This window comes from Octopus sinensis, linkage group LG4, assembly GCF_006345805.1.
Source record: "Octopus sinensis linkage group LG4, ASM634580v1, whole genome shotgun sequence".
Taxonomy (NCBI): Eukaryota; Metazoa; Mollusca; class Cephalopoda; order Octopoda; family Octopodidae; genus Octopus; species Octopus sinensis.
The window spans coordinates 124,121,107-124,137,038 of record NC_043000.1 but is presented as its reverse complement, the minus strand read 5'-3'; the positions used below and the strand labels follow the sequence as shown (position 1 = coordinate 124,137,038).

The following is a 15,932-nucleotide window of genomic DNA, read 5'->3' as shown; positions in this document are numbered from 1 at the left end:
CAGTGGTGTGGAGAGGGGAAGCCGGTATGCATGGGTGACTGCTGGTCTTTCACAAAAATTTTTGCCCTGATTTGTGCCTCGGAGGGCAACTTTCTAGGTGCAGTCCCATGGTCATTCATGACCGAAGGGGGTCTCCTCCTCTTCATACACAAATATACAACAAGCAAATTTTACTCACAAAACATTGCTCTATCTCAGTGGTTCCCAACCTGGGGTCCTTGAACTAAATTCAAAATTTCATATACCTATATATACATAAGGATAAGCATATTAAAAAGGGGCTGTAGGAAAAGTCATTTAAATAAAAGGGTTGGGAATCACTGAAAAGGTTGGGAACTACTGGTTCATATCTAAAGTTTATTGCCTTCACAGTGTTTAGCGTTTTACAAAATTAAATTAGAAAAATGAACAAAACAGAGAACACAATTAAAAAAAACAAAACAATTCACCACCTTGGGTTGAAAAGTTGGGGCCGCTGGGAAAGCTCTCTAATGGCTACTGAGGCATAGCAATATGCTTGCAGCGTTGCCGCAGGTGATGGCGAGGCTGATGCACTTGAACAGCCAAGCGCCTTCACAAGCCTCACCAGTTACCTCTGCTAGGTGACTTGCCAGTGAAGACAGGAATCTCGCAGTTAGTGGTCCGAGCCGACCAAACATCCCGGACACCACATAATGGAAAATGTAGTTGGCCAAGAGATCATGGTATTTCAGGATTTTGTTTCACTCGGCCACAGAAGCTGTGGATCTCGCCCTAGGACACTGGTTTGAGGTGATACACAACAAGATCAAACTTTGAAGTACATGATGAGCTTTTTAAATGGCTATCACAATATAAAATATTCTATCTTTTACTTTTAAAGAATGAAATGCTTTTTAAATCTAGGAAGTACCTCCATAATCAATGCATTCTAGAATAACCTGGTTTTTAAAATTGCAGGGGAAAAGCCCATTTAATATCAAAGAATAATCAAGGTCTGTGTTGATGAATATCTGTTAATTATTTACATATAACTGTGGTAAAGTTGGCAGGACCAATGAAGCAGCTGACTGATTTGTCTAGGAAGTGTAACTATAAAATATCCTCCTGAATGTAAAGCTTAGTGCTTCAAGTCAATGTCTTACAACTGACATGAAACACTAAACATTGGATTGTCAGATAAATGTTCTTGTTCTTTCCATTGATTTTAATCCCTTTTTTTTCAATGTTATTCGAATTAACACGAAAAAAAATTTTGTTTTGTGGGTTTTTTTTTTGAAACCCTTTTCTTCCTCTACAACTTTCATTTGCCATTTTTGAAATTTGAATAAATTTCACTGCTTTTCAGACATACGACAATGAAGAGCCAAGTAGAATAAAAATAAGAATAAAGAACAAATTTATCTAACAGCCCAATATATTCACTTGGCTACAGAAGCTGTGGATCTCGCCCTAGGACACTGGTTTAAGGTAATACACAAGATCCAACTTTGAAGTACATGGTCTTAATCACACAGTTTCTTCACCTGATGCCTATTTATGTCATAGAATAGCAGTATAGGAAAGGAGTTTAGTGCTCCTACCAGTTAATAACAAGTCTTCATAATCGTTTCTACTACAGACACAAGGCCCGAAATTTGTGGGAAGGGGATAGTCATTACATCGACCCTAGTACGTAACTGGTACTTAATTTATCGACCCTGAAAGGATGAAAGGCAAAGTTGATCTTGGCGGAATTTGAATTCAGAATGTAGCGGCAGACGAAATACCTATTTCTTTACTACCCACAAGGGGCTAAACACAGAGGGGACAAACAAGAACAGACACATGGATTAAGCCAATTACATCGACCCCAGTGCGTAACTGGTACTTATTTAATTAACCCCGAAAGGATGAAAAGCAAAGTCGACCTCGGCGGAATTTGAACTCAGAATGTAACGGCAGACAAAATACCGCTAAGCATTTCACCCAATGTGCTAATGATTCTGCCAGCTCGCTGCCTTGAGATGTCTTCATAATGATTGTAAGTACAATCCGAGATAGAGCAATGAAATAGTAAATACTCAAAAGAAGACTTTGGTTACAAAAAACAAAACAACTTGAAAAGCAATACATGCACACGTAAATTGATAACTTTTTCATTAAGCCAATACTAACATAGGTGAATCTTCCTAAAAGTCATCAGTTACTGTTTCAAGGATTTATAGCAATTTATGAACACAATTTATAAAGTAAAACAATTTCATTATTGGAATATAAATATTATGGAAAGCAAATTCTACAAGATTGGAGAAACTAATAACAGGAACCTCATTTTTGGCAAAAACAATAGGTAAGTATAATCAATGGAAACAGGTGAGGGTTAGTAACAAGACGGGCATCTGGCCATAGAAAATCTGCTTCAGTGTATTTCGCATGACCCATGCAAGTATGGAAAAGTAGACATGATGATAGTGATGATGCACAAGGAGTGTAAATTTGTAATGAATTGGTATGGCAAAACAAAAAGTGATCCCAGAACATTACTAGTACTATTTTATCAACCCTGGAAGGATAAAAGATAAAATAAGACCCCAGCTGGATTGAATTAAATAACACATGTTCAACGGTATTTCTTCCATCCAATAAATAACCCTGGAATGATAACCATTAAATTAAAACAATATATTTGGTTTAATAGAAATATTCTGTTTGCTGGATTACTAATTCTAAACCGTAAGTTTGAGACGACCATAAGTCATACTTTGGTCAGTTCCTTCAGAAAAATATCGATACTTTATCCTGCAATGATAAAAAATAGTTAAGTCAGCTGTGAGAGATGTTTGGGACAGGCATATAAGAACCATATTCGGACACAATACCTCTCTGCTCCCTCTCACCATTTTTTTTTTTTCACAATTTTTGGTTGTTTTACAAAAGATCGCATAGTTTTTGCTTCACGATTTTCAGTTGAACTTGCACTTGTATTAAGTTCGTCTTTCACATGTTCAAGGATCACTAGCAGTAAAACTGTTGTGGCGTTATGGGCTGTGATGGAGCTATGTGGTGTTGGTGGAGGGGATTGCAGATGAAGTAGATGCCAATAGGGCACCTTTGTGTATACCTGAAAATTACAATACCTAAAGACTCACTGAATGCAAGAGGATGCATTCAGCTCATTACAAATACATATACAATTATACGTACCAATTGTGTTTTCTGAATTTCGGTGTTTCGTTCTTAAATGGGCTTTCAAGTAATTACTATCTTTAATTGACTTTTATGGGTATAACTTATCGAATGAGATTTAGGGTAGAAGGGATATTGATCTCCAAATAATTTGATTAATTCACTTTCATTTTAATGGCTATGGCATAAAGAAGTGAAAAGTTGTTGTTTTAATAGGACCGAAGAAGAAACAGGATTCATTTTCTCAAGGAGGTTTGTGATATTTTTAAAAAAAGGTAACAACCTTATGAAATAATTTAATGGACATAAGTTTCCCACCTAAAAGAAACAGCAAAAAAAGTAAAAGTTAATTTCAGTTGGTTACGTTAAACTCGTCGTTCACAACACACGCACTCAAGATATTGATGTAAAAATTATTTAAAAAGTTAGTATCAGGCACCATGCATAAATAGGCAGCATTTCGGTTTACAAAGGTTTCAGATCAACAGAATATAGATGTTTTGGACAAACTGTGAATAAATTATAGAATACATTATTATTTTTATTCATTTATGACGACGAAAACGTTGTTTGACATTTGGTATATCTTTGACATTTCGAAGACGGTGGGGTAATGAAGAACACATCCAACTTACTAATATTCCATTTCTATAGACAACGTTTTAACATTGATGAACGAGCAGCTACCAGTATTTTAAAGGCTTCTTCACTACCAGGGGCAATGTTTTTATCGGGATGAAGAAGTACGGCTAATCGGCGATAAGCTTTGTTGATGTCTTCTTTTACTGCATTCGGATTCACACCGAGTTGTTCATGGTCATATTTAGCATTCTTTAAACGATGTATCAAGTCCACTTGATCTTTTGTGAAACCCAATTGGGTATCCAAAGGAATTTTAGTACCTCCATTTTCAATAGTGGCAACTATATCTCCTAAAAGGGTATTGAACATTTCAACAATGCCTTCTCCGGTTTGTGCAGAAGTCTCGAAATAATGAAAGCCATGAGAGTCGGCCCATAAACGTCCTTCTAATTCATTTACAACTCGTCTTTTATCAACTTTGTTTCCACATACGCATACAACCATATTATTCGCATCTTTCGTATTGGTCATTTCATTCTTCATTTCTATTAGCCATTGGTCAAGGCAATCAAATGTACATCTTCTAGACAAATCAAACACTAATAATGCTCCCTGAGCATCTCTATAAAATTCGTTGCGGACTTCATAAAACATTGGATGCCCTGCCATATCAAATATATTCAAGCGAACATCTCGATTTTTAATTTGCACTTTAGTCACACCATAATCAATTCCAATCGTCGTTAAATATTTATGTACGAACCTTCTTTCACAATAACGTTTTACTACGCAACTTTTACCAACTTCTGTCTCTCCCATCGTAATAAGTTTAATCCGAAGCCTAGAAGGCTTATTATATGATGTATTCTCCATGATATTATTCAATTAAATAAGAAGCAAAAAAAAAAACAAAAAGCCGACTACAGCTTGTAATATAAATAAAACATTTCAAGAATAGACGAGTAAAATAAAATAAAATTTAACGCTTTCAAAGATTGGAGTTGTTATATCTGATATTTCCAATAAATTGTGATAACAGAAAACGATAAATACCGTTTCGCAGAGTTGTGTTGGTGATGCCAAATGTTTGCATTACGATACAGAAGCGAGGAATAACTTGAAAAAGTTAGCTTCCATGGTGATAGTAGTAGCAACAATTGACAATAACAGAGATCAAAAGGACCTGTGTGAAACTGTTATTTAACATGTATAGCTTTTGATTCTTCCGCTGTGTCATTTTCCATTATGACAATGTTTTAAAATGAATAGATAGGAAAGAATTGGTATCGACCAAAAAAAGTTCGGTTTTGCCTTAAAATGTTTGAATCGGTAAAGTGTGAGTCGCTACGGTGACGTAACTAAACAAACTGAATTATCCCTCTGTATCATCAGCCTCTACGTGATCACCAGATCTGCTAGAAATAGCAGTCATAGCACCCTCAAATTATACCCTATCGTCTTTTTTCTTTCTATAAACGATCACAGTGAAAAATCTAATGGTTAATTATATATATATACAAACAAAAAAGACATTGTGATTGGTACGGCTGAATACCTTTGATTATAGGGCTCCTGGAAAGAGCTGACCTAGGGCTAAACAACAACACCTGAGTTATCTACCCTGCCTCCTTACCAAGAACTCTCACATTAATGGATCAGTGTACCTTTAAAAGCTATGTGGTAAAACACCCTTAATTAAATTGCCTTCATTTATATTTAGTAGCGTATGTCAGTTTTATTTAGCACTAGAAATTGAAACCACAGGAAGTATAAGCAATACGATACTATAACAATTTATTATTGAGTTTCTATTGATTAAATAAAGTTATTGTTTAACTCCAGGTTAACTCTGATTGAATGAACACCCATGATTAAAGCCCTGGTCATCCCGTCTTTTTAGTATCCAAATCTACTGTGACAAACTTGTCCTTTTTTTTTTTACTGCAGGGTGTGATTTAAGCGATTATTTTGCTGCTATTTCTAGTAGGTCAAACAACCACAGGTTTCCTCAGTTATTTTAAGACACGTCATTGCCTGAAAGAGTTGAAACTTTAATGAATGTTAAACAACTTATATAGGTTACCGTTTCTGTAGAAAATCTCGTTCTGATTTATATATTTTTTTAATTTTCTTTTTCCACATTTAACCAGTCACCAAGAGGATTATTTAGCTGAGGTAAACGAAATTCTTTGGTTATGCAGTTGAACATAGAAATATCACTATCTGACAGACATCAACAACTTTAAATGGAACAAGTATCGATCGAAGAGCGGTTGGCTAAGTTCAGAAAGGAAAAAACCAAAACAAATCCTCTTCTTGACAGTACGACCACACTCTCTAGACGTTTTGTTGCATTTCGGAATACAGTGAGTATTTTACAAAATAGAAATCATTTAGTAAAGATTTCTGGCTTTTATTTTAATTATAAGCATCTTGTGTTTTGTTGAAGAAGGAAGAGATGTTTTAAATTAAAAAATATTTATGTAAAATGATTTTTTTTCGGTTAAAGTACATATTATTTTTATCACGTTTTATCCTTTTTTGTTTTTCTTCCCGTAATAACATAAACGGTTTTTGCATCACTCCTTTTCTACCATACAAAACCAAATATACTCCTTTTTCAATATTCGAAAACCTGCTGAAGTTGCGATTGTGAAAAAAAAAAAAATTAATAAAGACATGAAAGGTGATACCCAAAATTTCAAGTCGCTAAAATGTATTTAACCTTAATTTCTGGCCCTTCTTTTTTTGTGTTTAGTAAATTGGAAGTGATTTTTGTGTATGTGTGTTATAGTGCATTTTTTCTTCCCGTTTTGCTTTGTCAACAAAACTGAAGCTCCACTTCTATGGCTGGTGTTCTTAGTCAATCCTGCTCACTGAACGATGTTCAAAGGTATTCCAGCCGTAATCATCTTATTTAATTTATCTTGGACTGCATTATCCAACGTGCCTTTACATTGCTAACACAATGTATTGAGTTTTGAGATAGACTGCTATTCCTAGCAAGTCGAGGAACCGCATAGACGCTTCTTCGTTGACTCGTGGTTCTTTGACGATATGAATTCAGGAGTAGGACATGTCTTCGCTGGGACTCCAGATTTGAATCCCTCTTCGTTTTCTCCTCTTTTCTACCGGTTCAACATGACTTCGCCTTTTGTAGTCACTGAGGAACATCACACAACAACATGATGATCCTGGGCAGTGATATTTCTGAAGCAAAACCCCTTAAATTTGAGCACAACAGACGACATCTGCATAGTCTACCAATCCAACAAAGTGATTGAATTGACAATAACATTGAGCAGAGATAATCAAGATATTCAAACCGGCAGAAATTAAGAATACGCACACCACCCGTTTTCGACGTCACCCTAAACACCGGGTATACATATTCTTTACCTTCGCCTTCAAACCTTTTTTGACTAACAATACCTGAAAATGAACACTATAAAAGCAGTGACCAGTGCCACCTTAAAGCGTGGTTATACTTGGCTGTTTCTCGGAGCCCTTGTAAGTTCAGGGGCCTGATTCTCTGCTGTGGCTTGCTGTCAGTAAATAAATATTACAGGGTCCAGTGCGTTGATTTACCTAATGGCCTGTAATATTGCTTAAACGGCCCTGTCAGTGACCACTATTCTAACTCAACGACCATCTAATAAACCAAACACGGCAAATACAGATCAATAACAAACTACTCAATCCATAAAAACATCCAAAGCGCCTTGGAGTGGTACTTAGTATTCGAATATCTAGAAAGTAGTACTAAAAGTTTTTTGGAAAAGAGAAGTTTGCCGATTAGGAAGTTAAATAGAATGGAGGAATCTCCTACTGTGCTAATGACACCTGCACTGACCTTATGGCAACAGCATCACTAAATATTTATTTCTTTATTGCCCACAGGGGGCTAAACATAGAGGGAACAAACAAGGACAGATAAAGGGATTAAGTTGATTACATTGACTCCAGTGTGTAACTGATACTTATTTAATTGACTCTGAAAGGATGAAAGGCAAAGTTGATCTCGGTGGAATTTGAACTCAGAACATAACAGCAGACGAAATACAGTGAAGCATTTCACCTGGCATGCTAACGATTCTGCCAGCTCGACACCCTCATATCACTAAATATTGAGTTGCCACCCACAGCATCTCTAACATGTAGTGCTTGTACAAATAAAACTGGCAGCCATCTAGTTCGCCAGTCCTCAGTCAAATCATCCAACCCATGCTAGCATGGAAAGCGGACGTTAAACGATGATGATGATGATTGATTATATCCACACTTTGACCTAGCTATCAAAATCAGTGTCATTGCTCCACCTCATCTCTGCCGAGAGAACACCTAAAAATGGTTGCATTGTATCTAGAATCCAAATATTACCGCAATCTTAAAATAAACAATTAATGCACTGGCCACCATCTCAAGATTAAAAATCAAGAAAAACCTTTCTGTAAATCAGTAAAAGAAAACATCAAGATTGAAGAAGCCTGGAGGGATGACTGGAGAGAGCACCTTCTCAGCGGGAGGATCCTGGCTGGAGATCACACTGAACCACTGCCCAATTTCTATCATCTAACCATGAAAGTAAGATGTGGCTGTGTGGTAAAACACTTGCTTCCCAACAACATGACTCTGGGTTCAGTCCCATGTGTGGGACTTTGGACAACTGTGTTCTACTATAACCTCAGGCCAACCAAAACTTTGTGAGTAGATTTAATAAATTAAAACTGCAAGAAGCCCATTGTATATATATATATATATTATATATATATCGGAGTGGTTGGCGTTAAGAAGGGCATCCAGCCACAGAAACTGCCAGATCAAGACTGGAGCCTGGTGCGGTCATCTGGTTCGCCAGTCCTCAGTCAACTCGTCCAACTCATGCTAGCATGGAAAGCGGACGTTAAACGATGATGATGATGATGATAATACAGAGAGAGAGAGAGATGTGTGTGTGTCTGTCTCCCACCACTGCTTGACAACCTGTGGTGGTGTTTTTATATCACAAACTTAGCAGTTCACCAAAAAGAGTGACTGATAAAATAGGTACCAGATTTTTAAAAAATAAGTACTGGGCTCAATATATTCAACTAAAAATTCTTCAAAGCAGTGCCCCAGCATGGCCGCAGTCTAATGGCTGAAACAAGTAAAAGATAAAGATATGCCAAATTATAACAACAGCTAACCAATATTGAACACGGTTTAATATTGAAGTGGTGGTGAGGTACTTCTTTGATACAACAATGGTGCACTGAAATATGAACACTTAAAGATGGCCCTGACTGAGTTCCAGTTTTTATTGCATACCAACAAAATTTTGTCTAGAAAATACTGTATTTGTTTGTTATATATGCCTGTAACATTTGAAATTAGCGCAAGTTGTGGACCCTGCATCTCTCAGTGGGTTACTTTAGAGATTTTCTTTTTACAGATTGATTTATTTTGATTGACAAATTTTATTTTTTTTTTTTACTTTTTTCTAATTATAGTTCAATTTTACTTACTTTTACCAAGTTAATTAGCTCTCAGTAACACGATATTTAAAACATATTACAGCAGCTACAAACATAACTGTTGTGAACTTTATACAGAAAATAAAAAGGAATGTACTACTACTACTATCACCACCACCATCACCACCTCCTCCTCTTTATCAGAAACATTCTATGTGGCTATTATTGTTTATCCCAAAGTCAGCTCTGATCAGTCAGACCAATGATAAGCCATTCTAGTCATGACCTTCCCTTTATTCAGATAGCATATCTAAGACTACATTATCCTATGTGTCACTTCCGATGGGTTGTGTCCATTTTGTAACATTGTCAGCTTCCTGGCTCTTACACTATCTCAGTCACTCCATTCACACACATATAGAAACTGTAGCATCCTGCTGTGAAAACCATACCAAAGCAGACCTCACTGATGCTAGTGTCACGTAAAAAGCATCCAGTCCACTCTGTGATGAGGATGGCATTAGGAAAGGTATCCAGCCATTAGAAGACCTGCCTAAACAGACAGTAAAACTTAGTGCGGTCCTCTGGCTTGCCAGCTCCTGTAAAATTATCCAACTCATGCCTACATGGAAGACAGACGTTAAATGACCTTGATGATTGTTTATATAATATCTTGTAAAATTCCTACCTTCTGGTAATGATTGATTTTCAAATCACACCCACATTATCCAAGCTGTTCCTTTCATAATACATTTCTAATTCTTAATCTGTCTTCTTCAGCACTTAACTGTACTGTTGTTAAGCATGAGCCAATCTACGAGGGTGAGTCAAAAAGTAATGCCATTTTGTTTAGGACAAGTTTAATTACCAACACAAGAACATGTATCATACATCAAAATGAAGCTGGTCCTCTGTGGATCACATCCCTACTTCTCAACATAGTCACTATTTCTCTCAGTAGTAATGTTTCACCTTCAAATGAGAGCATGTATCCCTGCCCCGTAAAATTCTCTTGACTGTTCTTTGAGCCACTTCTTCACTACAGTTTTCAGTTCCTCGTCACTGGACTATCATCTCCTCAGCCCCATGAAAGAGGGTTTGAGAGGCAAACATTATTCCAGTGACGATGAGGTGAAAACTGTAGTGAAGAAGTGGCTCAAAGAACAGTCAACAGAATTTTTCGGGGCAGGGATACATGCTCTCATTTGAAGGTGGAACATTGCTATTGAGAGAAACGGTGACTATGTTGAGAAGTAGGGATGTGATCCATAGAGGACCAGCTTCATTTTGATGTATGATACATGTTCCTCTGTTGGTAATTATACCTGTCCTAAACAAAATGGCATTACTTTTTAACTCACCCTCATAATCTGACACTACAGATTATCATATGGACAACTTGTGGTAGTATGACCCAGTGCAATCAGAATCAAAGTCTCAGCTGTCTTCCACAAAGAACAGAATTCTCTTCACAGTCCCTGACATACAACTGCAGTGGGTAGATAATCTTACTTTGGGACTACCTTCCTACTAACTGGCTAGTTAAGACCCACATACAACATCAACTAAATAGTGAATACAATCGAATGTTTATTTGATTAAGAAGTTTGCATCATAACCATGAGTACTATGAGATATCTTGAGCAGACAGAAACTGTGCTGAAGCCTATTATACTTATAAATCAAAGGTTCAGTCTTGAGCTGTTATTGTTTGAGAATTATCTGAAAGATATAAATTAGTTGACTGAACAACTGAATACCCATTGTCAAGCACAACAGAGATCTATTTACTTTAAATCAGTAGAGACAGATAATTTAGTATCCAAATTCCTTATTCAATAGAAGATGTACCACATTTGGGGAATTATTAAAATTACATATACTGTAATAGCTATTTGTCCATGATATAGATTCACCAAATTTGGCTATTTTTATTTCTTAGTAAATTCTAACCCCTTTAGGTTAATGTCTATTATTTTACATTTATTTGCTGTGTCAAGCAATACTACTATACTATTATTCCTAGTGCTTTTTATTCCATTGTTCTGCAAGCATTGTTCCATGTTTTTGATCCTCAGTTGCCTTTGAGGTGAAAAGACAGAAATCTAAATTAAAAATTAAATACTTATTTTGATTTCAGATCCTTCCTCCTAAACCACTTGATGAAAATAGCATGTCTACAATCCCCCTGGAAGATGACGAAGAAAATGTTGTGTCTGAACTGAAAGCTGAACCCCCCACGAATGTAACCCTCTCAAGGGCTTTGTTTATTCTCAAAATAATTCTGTGGCTAATTTTATGGGGATTCTTTGTTGAAATAGGATTTGGAGCTGTTTATTTTATTGCATCAGCTTTTATTTTTATTTGCAAAAATACTAATACTGGTTCCAAAAAGAAAACTGGTCCCAGTGCATACTCAGTGTTCAATCCTGACTGTGAACGTTTAGATGGAACATTTACTGCAGAACAATTTGAAAAAGAATTGCGATATGGTTCTGGATCTGTAAAGTGAATTGTAAAATAATAAAAAAAAAATCAAATATATTTTTTTTAATAAAACTACTAAAAAAAAAGATTCTCTTAGTATGTGAAAGGACGATTTACTAATACTAATTTTTTGTGGTACCAGTGGTCAAGGTTAATCACCCAAATATAGAGCTATCTATATTTAAGTGATTAATCTTGGCCATCTGTAATTGGTGATCTTGAACAGATAAGTCTACAACCAGCATAGATTAGCTGGCAGTGGATTGACAAGGCCTGAAAGGAAAGGAACTAATTTTTTTTAATTACTATTTAGATTACATATGAGTGCACGAATACGAAATTTAATTTCATTTAGTATATTAAAATAATTTAAAATAAAGTAATGTTTGAAATTATATTAACAAACAAATTCAGGTTAGATTTATGATTAGTTTGAAATTGCTGCTATATTTGAGCAAAACAATTCTAAAAGTAGGAAGGGCAAATAACTCAAACTTGTATTCGTTGGCTTGACGGTTTTTTTTTTTTCAATACCTTCGTTTTAAACTGTTAACAATGAGGAATTGTAATTGAATTTAATCTTTAATGTATGCATGTTGTCAATAACCATTTTAATGGAAGCAATCAATAAGTATTTCTGATTGTCCTTCTCCTTCTTTTGGGTGCCATGTCCATTTAACAGAGGACATAGGAAATCATGTCCTGCCACAATTCTCTGTTCTTTGTTTTCTGTAACAGTTCCCCTTCCTGATGTTTAATGCCTCTTTTTTCTCACCATTTCATCAAGCTTGATATCCATATCATCCTTCCTCTGCTTCTTTTCCCTTCAATCTTTTCAGTCATTGTTAAATATCTCTAGGCCCACTTTCTTTATCACATGACCAAGAAATGTCAGTTGCTTGACCTTTTTTATCTCACAAAGCAGTTTCCTGTTTTCTGCAGTTCAGGTCATCAGTTCTTCATTAGACAGACAAAATATCAAATGAAGTAATGACCCAAGCTGCAGTAAATAGGAAACCGCTTCATGAGACAAGGGCCAGGTAACTGAGACGTCTTGGTCATGTGATGAAGAAAGTAGGCCTGGAGAATCCAATTGTCATATTAATATTTGAAAAGTATAAAAATTTCAATTCTGAAATGTTAATTTTCACAAATTTTGCCGTATCCATAACATTCTCAATATTAGTTAGGCATGGTCACACGATAAGAAGCTAGCTTCCCAACCGCATGGCTCTAGGTTCAGTCCCACTATGTGACACCTTGGGCAAGTGTCTTATACTATAGCCTCAGGCCAACCAAAGCCTTGTGAGTGGATTTGGTAGACGGAAACTGAAAGAAGCCTGTCGTATATATAATATATATATGTGTGTATGTATTTGTCCCCTACCACTATTTGACAAGTGTTAGTGTATTTCAGTCCCCATTACTTAGGGGTTCAGCAAAAGAGACCCATAGAATAAGTACCAGACTTAGCAAAATAACAAAAAAAGTACTGGGTCAATTCCTTTAAATAAAAATTCTTCAAGGCAGTGCTCCAGCATGGCCACAGTCTAATGACTGAAACGAGATAAAAGATATACTTAAAGGGTTTAATTATTCAAGCAAGAGTCATAATATGGGGATAAGTTCCAAGCAAAATGGGTTCATATTTAACTTTGCTTATCTTCTATGGCAAAAGCATGAAACTTACAACTTCCAATCTCCATCATCATCATTGTTTAGCATCTGTTTTCCTTGCTAGCATGGGTTGGATGGTTTGACTGAGGACAGGCAAGCCGGGAAGCTGCACCAGGCTCCAGTCTGATCTAGCAAGGTTTCTACAGCTGGATACCCTTCCTAATGCCAACCACTCTGAGGGTGTAGTGGGTGCTTTTTACGTGCCACCGGCACAGGGGCTAGTCAGGTGGCACTGGCATCGGCCATGCTCGTATGGTGCTTTTTATGTGCCACCAGCAGTGGGGAGGGTACTAAAAGTTTTTGTGGGTATGGCTGTGTGGTTGAGATGTTCACTTTCCAATTACATGCTTCAAGTTCTATCTCACTATGCAGAACCTTAAGCAAGCATCTTTTATTATAGCCCCAGGCTGACCAAAGCCTTGTGAATGGATTTGGTAGACAAAAATTGTAAGAAGTCTGTCATATATCATCATTTAACATCTTTTTTCCATTGTGGCATGGATTGGACTGTTCAACATGAGCTGGCGAGCCAGAGCACTGCATCGAACTGTGGAATTATGGATCTGTTCAGTTTCAATCAGATTTTTTGACAAAACTTTGTATTTTAGAAGTCATTTTGTGTTAAAGTTGTATTTGGGTAATTTTAACCAATCAACAATGTGTACTCAGTTGAAGAAAGCTACTGCTGTTTGCAATAGTAAGCAAAGAGGAACAACTTCCAGATCATCCCTACTAAATGTCACTACTCTGTTCTGTTTTATTTTTGTTTACTGCCTACATTGCATATTACACACTTTTTTCTCTTTTGGTTCTCGCGTTGGAGTAACCAGTAAACATTGAAGAATCAACACCAAGAAGGTAGAAATATTATTTACATATATTTATTTGTTTGCCTGACATGTAGTTAGAGATACAGCAGTAATTGTTGTGGCAGTGACAAGTTTGCTTGCTAGTTGGTAGTTGATAATGTAGAAGTGGCTGTTTGCCAGTAGAGAAGGAAAAAGTAAGGAATGCACAGTGCTGACTAGAAAGGAAGAAAGAATAAAGGTGACATCATCTTTCTTGCAGCCAAAAGCTTCTCTTTTGTGTCAGCTATGACCAAGGAGCAACACTTTCCCTTTGCTTGATTTAGAACAGAACAGAGTGGTGACATTTAGTGGAGGTGACCCGGAAGTTGTTCCTCTTTGATTACTATTGCAAACAGCAGTAGCTTTCTCCAACTGTTGATTGGTTAAAATTAACCAAATACACCAACTTTAACATGAAATAACTTCTAAAATACGAAATTTTCTCCAAAATGTTCAGTGAGAAATACACCAGTATACGAAGTTTCAAACTGTTTAGTTTTTAAAAAAATAATTTTAAAATCTGTGATGGATCCAGCATGGATTATTTCTACAGCTAGATGCCTTTCTTAATGTATATGCGTAGGAATTGCTTTCTATTGTGATTGCTGTAAATTAGTGTCATCATCATACAAGCAGTGTTCTTTGTTTCCAATCCTCTGTGAAAATATGTCTGATCATGAGGAAATATCTGCTTGCTTGGAAACTGGTGACAAGGGAAAATTATCAACAAATTCCATCCAACCCATGTGAGAATACAAGAGAGGACATTAAAATGATGATGACGAAGTGTGTATGTTTTTATATCTCTGCTTCTCTGAAATAGTAAGCTACAAAGCAATGATATTCTAATTTCTCATCAAAAATTGTCAGCTTCAATAATATATTAATCTCACCTATGCTAACATGCAAAAACAAACATCCAATGAAATAAATTAACCTTTTTTTATAAATTTGCTGTTGTAAATAACTGTTAGGGAAGTGAATTCTACCAAGCTAACTTGTTTTTAATGTATTACATGAAAATCACAAAAGTCTTCCAAACTATACCAATGACTCAATGAGGATGGTCATGGTGTCCATTTTAAAATAAAATAAGATTTGTATGTACGATTTATTATTTGTTTCTTTTTTTGTTTTGCTTTATCATTTTTAATGTTGTTTGCTTTATTTTAGAGGGAGAGAGAAAATATGTGATGTGTTAAATGAAATATAAGATGTTTTGATTCAAATTTTGACACAAGACCAGCTTCTTCATGGGAGGGAGTAAGTCAATTGCATTGCCCCCCCCCCTGCTCAACTGGTACTTATTCAATTGACCCTGAAAAGATGGAAAGTAAAGTTGGCCTCAGTAGTATTTGAACTCGGAATGTAAAGAGAGACAAAATGCCACTAAGCATTTTACCCAGCAATGATTCTGCCAACCTTACAGATAGAGAATATTAGTTTCAAATTTTGGCACAAGGTCAGCTTCTTCATGGGAGGGAGTTAGGACTACGCTTTCCTAAACAGTCCAGACATAAGTATATAAAAGACATACAATGTACTTTTTAATATGTTACCTATTTATTTCAGTACTAACCCTCTAAACAAACATAAAAGAATATATAATATTCAAGAAATAGTTGCATTTTTATGTGTTGTCGTCCATATCTGAACAGATTTTTGTCAGAAATATTTTTAGAAACTTGGAATTTGTCCACAACCATTCTTTCACTCAGTAATTCTTTTTGAGTACTTT

At 36.0% G+C, this 15,932-nt stretch overlaps 2 protein-coding genes across 3 annotated transcripts; one reads left to right on the top strand and one right to left on the bottom strand.

Moving 5' to 3' along the window:
- Window positions 1–2,870: 2,870 nt before the first annotated feature.
- Window positions 2,871–5,129, bottom strand: LOC115210646 (dnaJ homolog subfamily C member 27-like). Its single transcript, XM_029779300.2, has one exon. It carries the CDS (start codon window positions 4,600–4,602, stop codon window positions 3,796–3,798), a length of 807 nt encoding a protein of 268 aa, XP_029635160.1. The 5' UTR covers window positions 4,603–5,129; the 3' UTR covers window positions 2,871–3,795.
- LOC115210737 (SAYSvFN domain-containing protein 1) lies at window positions 3,158–15,301 on the top strand. 2 transcript variants are annotated; one of them, XM_036502434.1, is made up of 3 exons: window positions 3,158–3,399; window positions 5,880–6,095; window positions 11,323–15,301. In XM_036502434.1, the coding sequence occupies exons 2-3, from the start codon at window positions 5,976–5,978 to the stop codon at window positions 11,692–11,694; spliced, it is 492 nt and encodes a 163-aa protein (XP_036358327.1). In that variant the 5' UTR covers window positions 3,158–3,399; window positions 5,880–5,975; the 3' UTR covers window positions 11,695–15,301. The 2 variants fall into 2 exon arrangements, with proteins under 2 accessions (XP_036358327.1, XP_029635306.1); XM_029779446.2 differs by lacking the exon at window positions 3,158–3,399 and adding an exon at window positions 5,265–5,409.
- Window positions 15,302–15,932: the final 631 nt, after the last annotated feature.